The sequence below is a fragment of the Astyanax mexicanus genome, chromosome 3, assembly GCF_023375975.1.
Source record: "Astyanax mexicanus isolate ESR-SI-001 chromosome 3, AstMex3_surface, whole genome shotgun sequence".
Taxonomy (NCBI): Eukaryota; Metazoa; Chordata; class Actinopteri; order Characiformes; family Acestrorhamphidae; genus Astyanax; species Astyanax mexicanus.
Genome location: NC_064410.1, coordinates 6,742,501 through 6,760,345, shown reverse-complemented (window position 1 = coordinate 6,760,345; position 17,845 = coordinate 6,742,501). Strand labels below are relative to the sequence as shown.

The window sequence follows — 17,845 nt, the reverse complement described above, 5'->3', positions numbered from 1 at the left end:
TCATGTTCTCCTCCACCAGTCTTACACACTACTTTTGGATAAATTTATGCTTTTACTCCTGGTGCAAATATTCAAGCAGTTCAGCTTGGTTTGATGGCTTGTGATCATCTATCTTCCTCTTGATTATATTATATAATAGGTTTTCAATTATATTATTTAATTATATTATTTAATAGGTAGTTGTTAAAAACAATGCTTCCGAAGCTTCATTAATGTTTTGGAAGCACATTATGTTTTACCCACATGTGAAAATTTAAAGAGTAAAGTGGCCATTCCAAACCTGTATAGAGATGTGAAGCACGATGACGCAATTAACTAAGCTAGGTTACATTCAATTATGTTTAAAAAAAAAAAAAAAAAAAAAAAAAAAAAGAACGTAACTGTTGTTTGATTCTAATTTTGTTTAAAGAATTATTGCGCACTTTCTGTAAATCCTATAAACTTCATGTCACTTCTCAAATATCACTGTGTTCATCTGCTATATGATATATTTAACTGAAATTGCTGATCTGCACAACCAATGATTTATAATGGAAAATCCAGTCCAAACTTTTTCATACCAATGTAGGGCTGAATTATGAATCATTTTTTAATTGAAATCGCAATTTGAATGGACACGTTTTATTCTATTGCAGGAGCTGCGATTTGCATTAGCCAATAACCTGTATGTGTAAAGACGCAGCCTCCTCTAGCAAGCTACATGAACCGGATTCGAACCAGCAATCTCCTGATCACAGTGGCAGAGCTTAGCCCACTGGACCACTTGGAGCCCCCGAAAATAAAGATTAATACATAAATGCATATTATGTGTATATACACACACACACACACACACACACTATCTAACACACACACTCATTTATTTTTTATTTTTTGTTTCATTTAATATAAATATAAATTTATAAAATTCCATTTAAAAATAAAACTGACAACTGCATTTAATCTGAGAAATCTGGGATTATTTTATGTGGAAAGAAGTTCACAATTAAATTTGATTTGGGTTTAACAGATTTGATAATTGCAGTATTCTGTGGAAAAAAATATATAATATATATTTCAAAATCAATGCAGCTCAATCACCACTTTATAAAACTGTTGCACTTTCCACTTCTTTATGTGGGTAAACAGACGATTCACTTCCCGCTGCTGGGAAATGACCTGTAAACCGTTGAGCGGCGTGCAGACGCAGGAGCGCATGCAGAACGCCGCTGCTGGGAAACAGCGACAGGACCCAACAGGCCTGCCGACTCCGGCGAGAGGGTGACCGAAACCACGGCAACCCAGCCGAAACCTGGCAGCGTGACGGTGAGAGGGGAGGGCGGGGGCAGGGACAGACTGAAGCACAGGGCTCAGTTCGTTACGGATAGGCCTGCACTTGCCCCGGGAGGGAGGCAGGGAGGGAGGGAGCAGTACTGAATTAGGTGGCATCAGTTTAATACATCATCTCAGTGTTTTCTCTACATCATTACTGCAGGGCTGCAATACGTAAACCGCTGCAGGGGAGCCAAGACGTTTATCATCATTACACACCACATACACTCACCTCACACTGCGCACGATTAACCTCACTCTTTAACCGCCTCAACTTCAGAGACACTATTTTACCTACTGTACTTTTTCACACTATAAGGTGCACCAGATTATATGGTGCACTATTAATTAATGTCTATTTTCTGCTCTATTTTCATTCATTTATAAGGCACATTTTAGGAGACACTATAAGCAGTGATGTCAGTAACGCGTTACTCACTTAGTAACGCGTTACTCTAATATGACCCTTTTTTTCAGTAACGAGTAATCTAACGCATTACTATTTCCAATCCCTGTGCGTAACTCTCTCTCTCTCCACCTCACACACTCACACACACACACAGAAAGCGCGCTTCCTTCCCCATCCCTCCTCCGCTCCCCCCCAATCACACGCGTCTCTCTTCTGTTAATGAGGTACAACCATTGGTTTACTCACCGCACTCCCCTGTCTCTCTCTCGCGCTCTGCGTGTCTTTAGTTTCCGCCCATTCTCCTTTTTCCGCCAGTTCTCGGGCTCCCTATCTCTTTTTAAAGGCGTTTTTTCCCGGCCGCGTCCCAATTCACTAGCCAGGGCAGCGGTTTTTATGTTTATATTTATGTTAAGTTAATTCAAGAGAAATGGTCTTTTGTTTTTATAAAAAAAAACTAATGTTTTCAGGAAATAGTTCAACTTTAAATGTCTAGAGATACATTATTGCTGTTAATAATACATTTTCCAATAAAGGGAGTATTGGCTAACAGCTAAAGAGCTAAGCTAGTGCTTAGCATGCTTAGTGGGTTATGCTATTGCTGCTCCAGCAGTGCTTTTGTAACAACAGTGCTTTCTTACAACTAAAATTTTTAATGTAGCTTATTGAGATTTTAAGTGATAGATCAAAAAAAAAAGTAGCACATAATTGTGAAGAGGAACAAAAATGTGTAGTCCTCAGTGGTTTATTAAAGAAGTGAGTAGTCACTAGTGAAAAAACAGCATCACGATGACCAAGGAACTCACCATACAGGTCAGAGATTCCCAGAAGTTGGGAAGAAGTTTAAAGCAGGGTTGGGTTATATATATATAAAAAAATATATAAAACATATCCCAAGCTTTGAGCATCCCAAGGAGCTCTGTTCAATCCAATCCACTAGCTCATATCGCCCTGGCTTACTGGGAAAACACTTAGGGCTCCTCATTGTAGCTCTGTCGGGCAGCATTAGCTGCTAACTGCAGCTAGCGCTAGTGGTTAGCTGCTAATATTAATGCTGCTGCACCTAGCCTTAGTGGAGATCTGGAAATCTAAGCTTAGTGAAAATAAATGGAAGCACTTTACTCACCTGAATAAACAGTTTTCAGGAGAGAACTTTGTGTAGATTAACATCCAGCACTCATTTGACTTATTTTTTTTAGCTTAGCCTAGCTTTACAGGTCTCAACACCCAATGGAGAGATCTGCTGGATTAGAAGGAAAACATGGCGACACCCCTGTTCCTTGCTAGTGTCACATAATGCGTCTTATTTATGGAAATAGACCAGAAAATAGACGTTTATTGATTGATTGTGAGTCTTATGATCCGGTGACCCACTTTATTCACCTAAATAAACAGTTTTCAGGAGAGAACTTTGTGTAGATTAACATCCAGCACTCATTTGACTTATTTTTTTTAGCTTAGCCTAGCTTTACAGGTCTCAACACCCAATGGAGAGATCTGCTGGATTAGAAGGAAAACATGGCGACACCCCTGTTCCTTACTAGTGTCACATAATGAGCCTTATTTATTATAAAAAATTGACCAGAAAATAGACGTTTATTGATTGATTGTGCGTCTTATGATCCGGTGAGCCACTTTACTCACCTAAATAAACAGTTTTCAGGAGAGAACTTTCTGTAGATTAACATCCAGCACTCATTTGACTTAATTTTTTTGCTTAGTTTAGCTTTACAAGTCTCAACACCCAATGGAGAGATCTGCTGGATTGGGAGGAAAACATGGCGACACCCCTGTTCCTTACTAGTGTCACATAATGCGCCTTATTTATGAAAATTGACCAGGAAATAGACGTTTATTGATTGATTGTGAGTCTTATGATCTGGTGAGCCAAAAAAAAAAAAAAAAAAAAAAAAAAAAGGTAAATTTCATGTCTTTACTGTATGAGACAAAATAAGAGGAAACTACACAACACACACATACAGACCAGTCATGGAATAAACTCCAGGGTGTGATGCAGAGACTAAGAACTGGGAGAGGCATTAAAACTGGTTTTGGGCAATAAATTTCAAATACCAGAGCAGGGCGACCGAGCATTCTTCCACAGATATACCTCCCTGAGCTAACCTCAGCGTTCCCTCACACTCACTCCAGCCTAGCTGTGTAGCTTTAGCTGACTTATAACAGTAACAGGCTCCTTATTATTCAACCAATGATCTGAAGGCCGTGTCGACACTGGGCACCTCGGGCTTAACCAAACACGTTCTCCTGCAGCGAGAAGCTTCACAGGGTACAGGCCGTGCTGACTAAATAACACTATCCCACAGCACGCGGGATGTTTAACTTGGTGCCAGGTTTGCATACTGAATTTCACCCTTAACTGTCAGGTCTAGAAAAACACTGTTTCTCAATGGCTGGAAAAAAAACGATAGCAAAAGCCAAGCTGAAAGTCCACAAACTCTTTCAGAGTGAGATTTTACTTTCACAACAGTGACGACGCTAAATTTCCTTTTATACAGAGAAACATTAGCGTAAAATTCAGTGTACCAAGCCCAGCACAGTACATACAGCTCTGGGAAAAAAATCAGAAGAATCAGTTTCTCTGATTTTACTATTTATAGGTATATATTTGAGTAAAATGTAAAAACATCGTTGTTTTATTCTATAAACTATGGAGAACATTTCTCCTAAATTCCAAATAAAATACAGTCATTTAGAGCATTTATTTGCAGAAAATGAGAAATGTCCGAATCGGACCAAAGAAAACAAGTTCATATTCATAAAGTTTCATAAAGAGTTCAGAAAATATCAATATTTGGTAGAATAACCCTGGTGGTTTTTAATCACAGTTTTCCTGAATCTTGGCATCTTGGCTCTCCTCCACCAGTCTTACACACTGATTTTGGATAACTTTATGCTAATTACTCCTGGTGCAAAAATTCAAGCAGTTCACAGCTTGGTTTAATTGCTTGTGATCATCCATCTTCCTCTTGATTATTTTCCAGAGGTTTTCAATTTGGTAAAATCAAAGAAACTCATCATTTTTAAGTTGTCTCTTATGTTTTTGTTCCAGAGCTGTATATGCTGTGGTATACAACATTAGGAAAACCTACACACTTGATACAGAATAGTTTTCCAGCAATGTTTAAGGGGCCCTAGAATGGAAACCTGTATTCACCTTGGAATAATTTAATAATAACCTAACAATAGAAAAGTCTTGGCTCATAAAAAAATATATATATTAGTTAATGAGTTTATTTACTTGGAGGATTTTCCCCCTCAGTTTGGTTTGTTTTCACACAGGTACAACCCTAAATGCGCCCCAACAAACCACGTGAGTGTGTTGTCTCCTCTAATTCGTCAGAGCTGTCTGCTACAGGAGCAAGAAAGTAAATATAGTGAGAAGATTCTGTGTTCTAGTGTGTATATCTGTATCTATAGCTATTTGAAGCTGCTTTAACACAGAACTCTGACAATTTGCTGTTGCTCTTCCAAACACAGTGTTTTCAATGGAATGTGTAGAACAGATGCGAGCAGTGAATGCTGCACATGCAGTGCTCTTAGTGTGTAAACAGCATGGAGCAGCAGAGACAACATTCGATCATAGCAGTGTGTTATCTGGCTAATATATCAGATTAAACCATGCCTTATCAGCAGTTTAGCTCAATTAAAAAAAAAGTATATTTGATAGCTGGGCCAGATTAAGACCAAATCACGTTCTCACCAGAAGCTAACCACTTTTTAAAAAATCTGCATTTTGGGCGGGGGCGGGACTGACTGGGGTCAAACTTGGTGGTGTAATTGACTTGCGTTAAAAAAATTATAAAGCATTACTGATTTCAGATCACATGCATTAGCGTTTTAATGTTTACAGCCCTAAATATAATATAATATAATAAAATATAATATATGAGAATATAATATAATATAATATATGAGAATATAATATAATATATGAGAATATAATATAATATAATGAAATATAATATATGAGAATATAATATAATATAATATAATATAATATAATATAATATAATATATGAGAATATAATATAATATAATATAATATATGAGAATATAATATAATATATGAGAATATAATATAATATAATATAATATAATGTAATACAATATAACATAATATATACAAGGCCCTAAGACACTTAAACTCCTCCAATTGGGGTACATTCCCCTCCCTCCCCTGCAGCAAGTATACTAGCATTTGCCAGGATACTACCACTACCACCTCAGATTTGCATTATTTTGAGGCATTTAGAGGCCAGAAATGTAAAAAATGTCTCTAAAAATTTACATCAATTTTAAATGGACAAAAAATGTCCATTTAATTGTCTGGTTAAAATGATAGATTTTTCCATAGATTTTTTGTGTCATCATGCAGTGGTGTAAGGTGTAATTACCTGGCGATCTGGTTGACGTAAGGATTCAGTTCGCTGGGGTCGTACGCACGGGCGAAGGCCCAGCAAACATAGCAGGCAGCATCTCGCACATTAGAGCCCAAACTGCAGGCTCCTCTCTTCTCGTCATACATCAGAGCCTTAAGAATCACTGGCACCACTGGAAGAGGACACACACACACACACACACACACACACACACACACACACACACACACAGAAAATGATAAGAATTAAATGCACAATATCAGAGAACCATGAAAAAAAATCCTCTTAAAAGCTCAAACTAGGACTCAGTCACTGGAAAATGTATATAGTAAAATCCTGAGTAAGTGTGAAAACACAGTGTGTAATGCAGGAACTGAATTGTACACAGACACACCTCCTCACAGAAGGATTTCCCATTTGGACTATTTTAAACATTTTAGAATAGTAGTGGAACATTCACAACCATAAACTTATGACACATGGAATTATACAGTGAACAAAATGTAAATAAATAAATAAATAAATAAATAAATAAATAAATACTACTAATAAAAAAATTATATATAATAATAATAATAATAATAATAATAATAATAATAATAATAATAATACGGGTTTAAGTACGAGCAAATGTATTAATATCAATTGCAAGAAGAAAAAAAAAAAGTTACCTCCCGACCTTTGGTTGGACTTTAAACAGAAGTTACCTATAGGTCCTGCCCCCTTTTTCATAATTAAATTAATCCAATAACTCCTTAAAACCTCTCCACTGGCCCACAACTTCAAAACTCCGGTATTTACCTTCATAACATTACATTACTTTCATTAGTATCAACTTTTGTATCTTCCTCCTAGCAGGTCTTCCTCTGTGTTCCTTTAGGACCTGACGGCTTTTTTGATTTACCTGTTTTTCTGTCTATTTTCTTTTAGTTGCTCATGCAGGCAATATGGGTAAAAGAACAGTTTCACGTGGAGAATGCATACACAACATTGGAGTGATCTATTGTATTTAAAAAAGAGCAAGTGCCACACGGTTCCTTGCAAAATTACAAATTTCTGTTTATTGCTAAAATTTTAAGACAATATATTGCCCATAAGAATTGTTATCATGTAATGACAGCTTCATAAGCATTAAAACACTGTATTTCTAATTAATAGTAGTTTCTGCATTAGTATTAATAACTACACAGTTCAGATGGTTAAAGTTAGAGCTGGGTGATATGGCCAAAAAATCTGATTTTTCATTTTAATAGATTTTTCCCCTACTAAAAATCAAACTACAGATGATAAAAAATGGTTAAAATCTACATACAAACAGAAACAAGCTTGTAGATGAGACAACAGACCATATGATTGTTAATAGTGAGCACATCCTCAATTTTTTTTTATCTTTCTCCAACATAGCTTAGTTTCAAACATGAAAAAAGTGTGTTTTAGAAAGCATGTTTGTGCTGAAAAGTGAGAAATTAGGCATTAAAACAAATCACAGAAAGTTACTGTAAAAGAAACTTTGAAGGAGTGTTCATTATTAAGTATTTTCCACAATTTATCACAAATCACAGCTCTAGAAAACAAATCAGAGACCACATAAAAATTATGATTTTTTATTTTTATTTTACCAGATTGAAAACCTCTGGAATATAATCAAGCGGAAGATGGATGATCACAAGCCATCAAACCAAACTGAACTGCTTAATTTTTTGCACCAAGAGTGGCATAAAGTGATCCAAAAGCAGTGTGTAAGACTGGTGGAGGAAAACTGTAATGTTTATATACAATGTGTAACCGTCACAGAAGTAATTCTGTTATTTAATATTCAAATTCCCTTTAAGACACTCCCTGCAAACCCTTCCAAGTCTATGCAAATCTTTCCAGGGCCCTTGCCCTTCCTCGGCTCCTCAGGTATCTAGCTAAATCAGGACGTGGTGGCTGTGCGGTTAATGCAGACAGACCATCCTGATGGCGGCACGGACAGATAGGAAGGAAGGAAGTACTTGTGAATTGTGGCTTGGGGCCTGACTAATATCACCAGCTACATAGGTGCTGCCTGAGGGCTCTACCTGGGCACAGACTCCACCCCACTGAAAGCTGCTACCTCAGAGTGAAAGAAGAAGAGAGGGAGGGAGGGACAGAGAGAGAGACAGAAAGAGAGAGAGAGAGAGAGAGAGAGAGAGAGAGAGAGACAGACTTGTCTATGACAGCAGGACACACGGACACATTGGCATTATCCACGGCACGTCTCAAAAACTCCGGACCGACCATATACCTGTAAACCTAGCGCCAGCGGTGACCACAGACAGCAGGTAAGCGTTATTTACATATTACAGTACTTTACTAGTCATATTGTGTCCTACTTATGAACTGGTTAATTACTTTTATTGTGTTTTTGATAGTTAATTGATGTTTATTTAATAAGCCTTCTGTGAAATTAAGTTTATTTAAGTATTAGATTTTAGCAATTTTAGCAATATATGGCATGAGAAGCGACAGGTGTTCTCTAAGGAAGAGCTAGTCGCACCTGTTACCTGTGTGTTACGGATTGCATTCATTGCATACACTTCTGTTGCAAAACATCTGTATGGGGATTATTACTTTGTATTATTAAAATATTAAAAAATACATATCAAAACAGCCAAACAGCAAAAATAATTGGTCAAAATAAAAAAAAATTAAAAAGGGTTTTAGCCTTCCTCAAACTATACCATGCCCAGAGGGCACAAAGAAAAAAAAGGTCTTAAAGGTGATACAAATAATAAATACATTAAATCATAATAAATCAACAAATATTAGCAAGTTTCCAAATGGCTAGGAATCTATGCCAAATCCTTTTCATTAATTTGCCAATAACTATTTTATTCATTTAGTAAGAATATTTTCTGTATACACAATATTACGGACTTCTCGCTAGATTACGCTAATATAACAAAGCATCCTATTGGGATGCTAATTTTAATCACTCTAGACAAAAGAAGAACTTAGTTTCAGGGCACCACCAAAAAAAAAAAGCCATTTCACAACAGAAACCTCTCGAAGGGATTCTCTATTCCTTTGGAGGGAGCGGCAGCATTTGCGACAAGCCAAGCCAAAACTGGACCGACAACCTGTTGCGACAGTAGATGACAGGCAGGTTCCTTAGGGCGGAGTCTCATTCAACAACGCAGAAGCCTCACGGCAATACTTCTGAAGAAAGCAGCAGAAAAAAAAAAAAAGATCCTCGCCCTTTCAATACCAGGCCTGGAGCTTCTAAATCTTGCATGCTTTCAGAACAGCCAGGCATAGTTAAGTCCTAGAAGGTCACCACAGTATGAGTCTGCAACCTCTTTCAATCTTTTCCTCTATACTTAACTTTAGCACCTTACAAGCTTCCTTCTCATAAAGCTGGACAATCTTAAAGAGTCTTAGAGAGTCTTGAAACTCTGCAGGACTGTGACCTGGAGGTGCACTTCTCTAATCTAAAGTAAGCAAAAAAAAAATGCAGAGAACAAAGATATAATGCAAAGAACACTGAAGGAAAGGCTCGTTACTTGATGATACCCAAGAAATACCGTTATGATCATTCATCTGCAGCAGGCAGCCTGCCTCCTCAAGTCGTCAGCGCAGGTGAAATCATTAGTCATCGAGAATAAGAGCGTGTGTGCTTGTGCACACGGCCTGCAGGTGGGGTCATGGGAAGCAGGTGTCTGTGGTTTCCCACGCCGTCAGCAGAGGGCTTGAAGGGTGAGGTGCAAGTCTCCACAGGCCTGCAGTGTCTTCATCAGAACTGCTCCTACCTGTCGCTGCATCGCAGCCAAGAAGCGCATGGCGCATCAAATGATGGGGAGGCACAAGCCATTTTTAAGACCTTAAAATACTTGCCTCAGTGTATGCAAAACTGGCCCCGAGTTTGTATGCATAGCTGGCTTCTTTACCTAACTGCCAAACAGCACCAGAGGCAAAAAGAAAAAACTCTGCAGTCTGAAGGTTGATGGTTTATTATAAAGAACAATAAAGTCTAAAGAAGTAATGAACTGTTAAACATGTTACCCATGCCATTTCTATTCTCTTTTCTCGTCTAGGGCTGACCAATCACAACGGCGCCAACATGGAAACTCCGCCAGAAAGAAAGCCAAAGAAACCCCACTACATCCCCCGTCCTCCAGGCAAGCCCTTCAAATACCAGTGCTTCCAGTGTCCCTTCACTTGCAACATCAAGTCCCATCTCTTCAACCACATGAAGTACAACCTGTGCAAGAACTCCATCTCTCTGGTGTCTCAGCGAGGGGAGCAGACAGGAAGATCTGCCAAAGTTCCACAATGCAGCAACCCAACCAGTCAGATCATAGCGGCAGGACCTTCAAGGCTTGCTAAACCGAGCCCAACCCAGCCGGGCAACAAAATACAAGTGGAAAGGATCACAGACTTGACTGGCGAAGAGGTGCAAGAGGGAGTCCAGAAGACGAGAGCAGAAAACGGAACGAGTCCTGCGAAGACAAGTCAAGAAACTGCCACAGAGCTGAACAAAGCTGAAAGCAGTGATCAGGAAGCATGCATAGAAAACGGGATCAAGCACACTTCCACGTCTGCCTTCTCTCCAGTGCCACGGAAATCCGAAAGCGAGACTCAATCTTTGCTTCGGCAAAAAGCAGAAGATCCCTCTCTTCTGCAAGTCCCTCCTTCCTTCCACGTACTGCCAAACTGGGGTCAGCAAACCACTACTCCACCCCTTAAACCTCTTGTACCCCAATCGATTGGAGACTATCCTCCATACGTGATGCCTGAAAGACCACCTCATGCCCTCTACCAACCGTACCTTTCAAGCCAGAATAGTTCCCATCGCCTGACTCACCAAGACCACCAGAGACCTTTGGTGCCAGCACCTCTTCTTCCACCCAATCCATCCCTGATCCCTCCATACCACTACAGATACAGCCAATCCTTTCTTCCAGTCCCACCGCTACCTTACAACCTTTATTCTGTTCATGAGCAGCCTCCATCCTTGCAAGCACTGAGGTATCTTCCAGTGGAGATGTACCCTCATGGCTTTGATCCCAGGATCTACGGAGGGTACAGCTATTTGCACCCAGGCTCCTACAGCAGGCAAGCTGAAGCGAGGGGGAGCCAGCAACATGGAGGTGACCGGACAACACGGCAGAGTCCATTGGCAGGTTGTGCCGCTTCTGGGTCACCAGACAGGCCTAGTACTGTAGATTTAACCCAGAAGAACATGATCAACACTGAGCACGCAATCCAAGGACAACAACTGCAATCAAGCTGCCAATCTTCAGACTGCACCTCTTCCAGACAGGGGCCAATCGCAGACTTGTCTAGGAGTTCCGCATGTAGTCAACGGCAAGAGAGCGGCGTAGAAAAGCAAAAAAGGTAAGGAACAATTGAAAGTAGAGAAGTAAAAATGACAATACAGTAGTGTCATCACATGAACGCAACTTATAAAAAGCATAATTTTGACTTCTTTTTTTTTTCTCACAGGGACAACATACAAAACACCACCCTACAAAGACACTCCAGCTTCTCTTCAGAAGAAGCAGAAGATGAGGAGAGCAACGATGAAGGAGCTCCTCTAAATCTATCGAAAAGGAATCAGAACGTACCCACCGCAGCCAACCACGACTCTGATATCAACTCTAACTCAGACAGCAGTGAAGAAGAGGATGTTCCTCTCAACCTCTGTCTCCGTGCCCAATCCTGCAGCCAGACCCAGCCTGCTCCAACAGGCACAGAGGTTCCAGAACAAACGGGTAGCAAGAACGGTCAGCCCTATGAACAAGCGTTAATAAGTCCAACTGAACAAGATCAGAGCGAGCGCAGGCACTCGGCAGCTTTTGCGTTGTGCCAGCTAGCCAGTTCTAGTAACGTAAGTGCTTCCGACAGTCCATCGACTCCACAAGAAGTCTCGGAAGACCAAAAAAGCTCCCAACAACTTTCCATTCAGGACACTACTCACATGAATGACCCCAAAAAGAACACTCCATCCCAGGGGCAGAAACGAGCAAGCAATGGAACCACGAAAAAGACCAGCAAGAGACCAAGGTTGAAGGAGCCAGTTCGGGCGCAAAGAAAACGGATGCAGAACTGCTGATTTAGAGCAAAAATTTTGAGTCACAAGGTCAAGAAAACATGTTTGATAAGCCACTACATTCAGAATTCAGTGTTCAAACTGACAAATGACGTCTCCTGTCGATCCTCACTCATCTTCATTGTTTGCTTTAGTTATGGTCTTTATTACATGGATGGCAACAAATATAACATAATATAGTCACAGTTACAAACATACATTTCAGACTATAGACACGTATTACATAGCTTTTGGTCATTTGTGTTAATACCATTTCTGTATTCATTATAGCTTTTATATATATATACATCCTGCAAAAAACACTATATTTTAGCAAAAGCTGCTGCGCTTTTATATTTACCTATATATGTTTTAATGTATGTATTAATACAATTAATGTATAAATGTAAATAAAATTCAGTCCATATATACCATTTTTGTGTTTACTTTTTACAATTTTCCGTTATATGTGTGGGTGGGGAGTTCACCATGGCCGCTGAACAAATTTTTAGCTCTCCAGGCTTTAACTCTTGTGAGCTGGGAGAGACAACAGATCCTGACCCAGCCCTCACAAGCCAAAAGGAAGAACAAATTTCCAAAAGGAAAAGTGAAAAGTAAGATGTCTGAATTTTAAATGCAGCCAAATTAAAGTAAAAAGTTACCAAAAAATGGAAATACCTTATAGCAAATATACACAAAAACCTATTTAATTAAATTAATGAATTATAATTCCTTGGTTACTGTCTCGCTTGACTCTAGTTTCTCTAAATATACAAGCGATTAATTGAGAAATAATGCATTTTTCATTGTTTATACACTCAATATACACTCAGAATCTGAACTCACCATCTGAAAGACGTGAAGGAAGCAGCAGTCCCCTACGGCCCAGTTCTGCAAGGGCAAGGCAGCCTCCATGCCACGTGCTGTCAGTCTCCTGAAAGCTGAAACACAGACACGTAAACCAGCACATGAATAAAGCTACTGATATTGCACGATCATCTATAACTCAAGCAAAGATCACATTTCATAACTGTATTAATATGACATAAAAATAAACCCAAAACAAAGATCCTACTGATCTGTGGTTCCAATTCCTTAACCCTTGTGTGGTGTTCGGGTCTGTGGGACCCGTTTTCATTTTTCATCAAATGATACTAAAAAAATATTTTTTCTAACTCAAACTCATTGGCACTGGCTCATTTTTGGTGAAAAACATATATTAAAACACATTTTCGATAAACACACACTGTACACTCCCCCCCCCCCCCCCCCCCGCCTACACATTTATATTACATACAGTATGTTTGGCCAAGGGCTAATAAACATTGCTTCATTTGTAAATTTGAAACTAAACAAATTTTCTACTCATATCTTGAGTTTAATTCATTTTCTTTTACATTTGATTAAAAAACTAATACAAAAAAAAAAAGAGTAGCACTTTTTGAAAGAAATGTAACATAAGAAAGGTAAAGGGCAAATATTAACCATGTAAGCTGTTTATATTGCTTGCAATTTAGGTGAAGCAAGCATGTGTAAAGCATTTTAATGTAAAAATGTAAAAGTAACAAAAATATGAACACCACACAAGGGTTAAACTTAATGTGACATGCTGAATATAATTCTGAGACAGGAACTAATATTGTGTTCAATGAAAGCTAGAGAATGCTATTTTAAGGGTACGGGAACAAGGTGTGAAAATAGACTGTTGATGGGGTGTAAGATAGCAACGAGTATCGCGACTCGCCTTCCACAGGGTGTACAACAGGACCCTTTTTGATCAATTTACATAATTATATATAATAACAAGCCCTGTGAGCAATAGGAATGTTTGAGAAAGTTTCTCTGAAAATCCATAAACATTATTTCCATCTGTATTGGAGCTCACCTGAAACTGTCCAGGACTGAGCCCACCACATCATCTGCGAGCTCCTTGGGCAGCCGACCAGTTACTCTCCCAATACTGTACAAAGTTAGGAAAAGAATAAGCCAAAAAAAAAAAAAGAATCTTCTGATACAGAAGCTGTGAATTTCTGCACCTAGAATTTGCTAGAAAACAGACTAATATGCGTAATAAAGTTTTAAGGTCAAAAGGTCAAAAACACATGTTCTTACCCCTTAGCTGCAGACCAGCGCACTATACCCTCCTTGTCCTTTAGTCCCACCAGTAGTTGTTCTGCAGAGAACATGGACCTTCTTAATAATACAGGCGTTTTAAAAAACATATTGAGACACCTACTAAATTACTGTTCCATCAGTGTGCCTTATGTATGAATTTAAACAGGTATTAAGAAGCAGTAAAGCCACTGGTGAAGTACAGCATTATATTGGAGTTTCAGTATAGTTTACCAGCAGTATTAGCATTACCCGCTAAGCTGAGTTGAGTATTATCGGCCTGTAGTCTGCTGCTAACACCGGCTAGCACTACTGGAACAGCATTAGCATTACCCACTAATCATGATAGCCATTTGGCCGGTCAGAGTTGAGTATCAACGGCCTGTAGTCTGCGTGTTTACCATGTTAAAATAAGCTATATGGGATGAACCGCTAGCTAATATTGCCCTGGCTTACCAGAACACTCAGGGTTCTTCAGTGCAGCGCTATCGGGCAGCAGTTAGGCAGCATTAGCGGTTAGCTGCTGAGTGAAGCACTTCCGTTTGTTTACAGTAAGCTTAAATTCCCTAATTTCTTCAGCTCTAAAGCTGGACCATTAGCACTAGTGGCTAACCGCTAGCGGCTAAGGCCACTTGACAGCACTACACTGAGGAACCCTGAGTGTTCCAGGAAGCCAGGGTGATATTACATAGCAGTTCGTCCCACGTAGCTTGTTTTAACGTAGTAAACACACGGACTGCAGTCCAATATATACTCACTTTTGAACGGTAAAAACGCTAATTAGCACTTAGCACATTTAGCAGGTAATGCTAATGCTGCTCCAGCAGTGCTCGCCGGGGTTAGCAGCAGTCTACAGGCCGATATACTCACCTCTGAACAGCTAAAGAGCTAGTGCTTAATGCAATTAGCAGGTAATGCTAATACTACTTCAGCTCTAGCTGCTAAAAAATTACCTAGGTAAGGTGCATCGTATTATAAGGCGCACTGGCGACTTTTCGGAAAATAAAGGATTTTAATTGCGCCTTACAGTGCAAAAAAATACGCTAGGTATTTATGTGAAGCCATAGAATAACCAGTTTTGGTACCATAAGAACTATGATTGTAACAAGAAATCTAAGGAACCTTCACTTGGTTCTTCACAGAACAAAAAGTGGTTCTTCTACGGCATCACTGGCATAGAACCATTTGAAGCACATTCATTTCTTAAAATTGTAACATCAATAAACAAACAAACAGTATTTAAAGATGTTCTCCATAGTGTAGGTTAGAATATGTCAACCAGGAAGCAGATAATCTGGAATAAAACAACACATGATGAGCTCTTACCAATCACGTTTTCCACCTCCTCAGGTATGTCGTAATCCTCCTCCGAGCTCACAGACTCCAGGTCAGGCTTTGTATCCAGCACTACTCCGACAGAAGTGGACGGCGCAAGGTTCACTGCCAAAGAACGGCTTCCTCTCTGGTACCTGAATGATGATAATGCTCTAGAGAGTTAATGAACTAAAAAAAAATATATATATATTTATTATTTTTATTTAGGGAATTCTGCACTGACTTTAGACTTGATAATAAAACACAGTGGATCAACACCAGCAGATGACAGACATGTCTCTCCAAACCATCACTGATTGGTAGAAACTTCACACTAGACCTCAAGCAGTTTGGACTGTGTGTCTCACCAGTCTTCCTCCAGACTCTGCTCCCTTGATTTTTTTAAATGAAATGTAAAATTTACTGATGATCAGTGATGGTTTGGAGAGACATGTCATCTGCTGCTGTTGATCCACTGTGTTTTATTATCAAGTCTAAAGTCAGTGCTGTTTTGTTTTCCCATAAAATCTTACACCACTTGCAGATTTCATTTTCCAGCAGGACTTGGCACACTGCCAAAAGTACCAATTGGTCTTATATAATATTCTTTTTTTTTTTTTTGAGATACTGATTTTTTGGTTTTCATTGGCTGTAAGCCATAATCATCAACTATACAATAAATATACACTTAAAATAGATCACTCTGTGATATACAATATAATATAATACATCTATATAATTTATGAGTTTCACATTTTGAACGGAATTACTGAAATATATATATAAATATATATTTTTTTAATATTCTAATTTTTGAGATGCACTAGTACAACTTATGTGTATAAACGTGGAATCAGTGCATTTTCCAGATAAACTCGAAACGAAGAAGCCTTTATTTGTCCATCGTTTAACTTATTATTTATGATTTTCTATCGTTTGGCACATGAAGAAAAAAAAAAAGTAGGCAAACATAGGTAAACATCATTACTATAATCATATGATTATGAAATTATTTAAACTGCAGCAATTTGATCTCTCAGATGATGCATTGTAATATAAATATGAAATTAAATATATATATATTATATATATATATATATATATATATATATATTGCATTTATCAGGAAGCATACAGTATAGTGATTTTTTTATACTAAAAACACATTCTTCTAATTTCTAAGATTCTTTCACAAAAAATTGTCAATATTTTTCCTATATTCCTTGCAGTTAGAGAACAACATCCTTAAAATTAGCCCATGTAAGATGTGAGGGTTTATACAGAACCCAGTCTATATGACTAAATCAAGCTTATAGTAAATTAATGATACAACTTCTCACCTCCACCTGGCCAGGCGGGGCTTAAGGAAGGTCAGTCCAAGCCTCTGCACAACCTTCACCCCCAGTTTCCTCAGATTGGCCTGGTTAATTTCAGCTATCTTCTTCTGGTCCAGACACTGGAGGACGGTGGGAGCTGCCGGAGAGAAAACACAATGGTCATGCTTAGATAAGTGGGCCCTAGTTGGTGTTTTAGAGCAGAAATATCAACCGTAGAGACATAATCGATACACACCGTACTGCAGGAAGTCCTCTCGCTTCCCATGCTTGAAGAGCTGGGCCTGTTCAATACAGAGAGACTGCTTTTAAAAATGGCTACAAATTCAAGCTGATCTATCAGTTTGATGGAACCCCAGTTCTACAGTATTGCTTAAAGAATCCTTTGTAGTTCCTTTATTATTAAAACTATAAAGTCCTGCGACTACATCCACTTGCAAATGCAATTTGATTTTATTTAGGACCTATTTTGTTTTACATATGAAAATATACTCAAGTAAAAGAATGTTCTCCAAATTTTATTAGAATTTTATTTTAAAAACGAACCACATGAAAGACTTACATCTTATAATGTATTAAATGCCAGAACCGCCCTAACTGACGCCTTGTGCTAATCAACACCTCCCTAGGAGTGATGAGGGGAAAGAGTGCCATCTACCCACCCAGAGAGAGCAAGACCAACTGTGCTCTCTCGGGGCTCTGGCAGCTGATGGCAAGCTGCATGACCGGGATTCAAACCAGCGATCTCCTGGGCAAAGTGGCAGCACTTTGGACTGCTGGAACACTCGATGTAACTGTAGCATAATTAAGCAATAACACATTATAAATATCTGTTAAATGTATTTATTTAGTGAAAACACTTTTTCAGTCTTTTGACTAAATAAACATAGGGTATATAATTTATGACAGGGGTGTC

The 17,845-nt window shown here is 38.7% G+C and overlaps 2 protein-coding genes and 1 long non-coding RNA gene across 4 annotated transcripts in view; 2 read left to right on the top strand and 1 right to left on the bottom strand.

Annotated features, from left to right (window-relative positions):
- Positions 1–17,845, top strand: part of LOC125799309 (uncharacterized) — a 637,314-nt gene that overhangs the window by 4,966 nt on the left and 614,503 nt on the right. The gene's annotated exons all lie outside the window — the stretch shown is intronic.
- tbcd (tubulin folding cofactor D) overlaps positions 1–17,845 on the bottom strand; it is a 73,730-nt gene that overhangs the window by 44,181 nt on the left and 11,704 nt on the right. The window contains exons 9-15 of the mRNA XM_049475753.1: positions 17,168–17,213; positions 16,936–17,068; positions 15,608–15,750; positions 14,282–14,342; positions 14,055–14,129; positions 13,016–13,110; positions 6,133–6,289 (exon numbers count right to left, since the gene is read on the bottom strand). Of these exons, the coding sequence (XP_049331710.1) occupies positions 6,133–6,289; positions 13,016–13,110; positions 14,055–14,129; positions 14,282–14,342; positions 15,608–15,750; positions 16,936–17,068; positions 17,168–17,213 (710 nt within the window). The remainder of the gene's footprint in view (positions 1–6,132; positions 6,290–13,015; positions 13,111–14,054; positions 14,130–14,281; positions 14,343–15,607; positions 15,751–16,935; positions 17,069–17,167; positions 17,214–17,845) is intronic.
- znf750 (zinc finger protein 750) lies at positions 8,275–12,932 on the top strand. Of its 2 annotated transcripts, XM_007228610.4 has the most exons (3): positions 8,275–8,420; positions 10,173–11,475; positions 11,584–12,778. In XM_007228610.4, the coding sequence occupies exons 2-3, from the start codon at positions 10,199–10,201 to the stop codon at positions 12,191–12,193; spliced, it is 1,887 nt and encodes a 628-aa protein (XP_007228672.3). In that variant the 5' UTR covers positions 8,275–8,420; positions 10,173–10,198; the 3' UTR covers positions 12,194–12,778. The 2 variants fall into 2 exon arrangements, with proteins under 2 accessions (XP_007228672.3, XP_049331714.1); XM_049475757.1 differs by lacking the exon at positions 8,275–8,420 and having other exon boundaries at positions 11,584–12,932.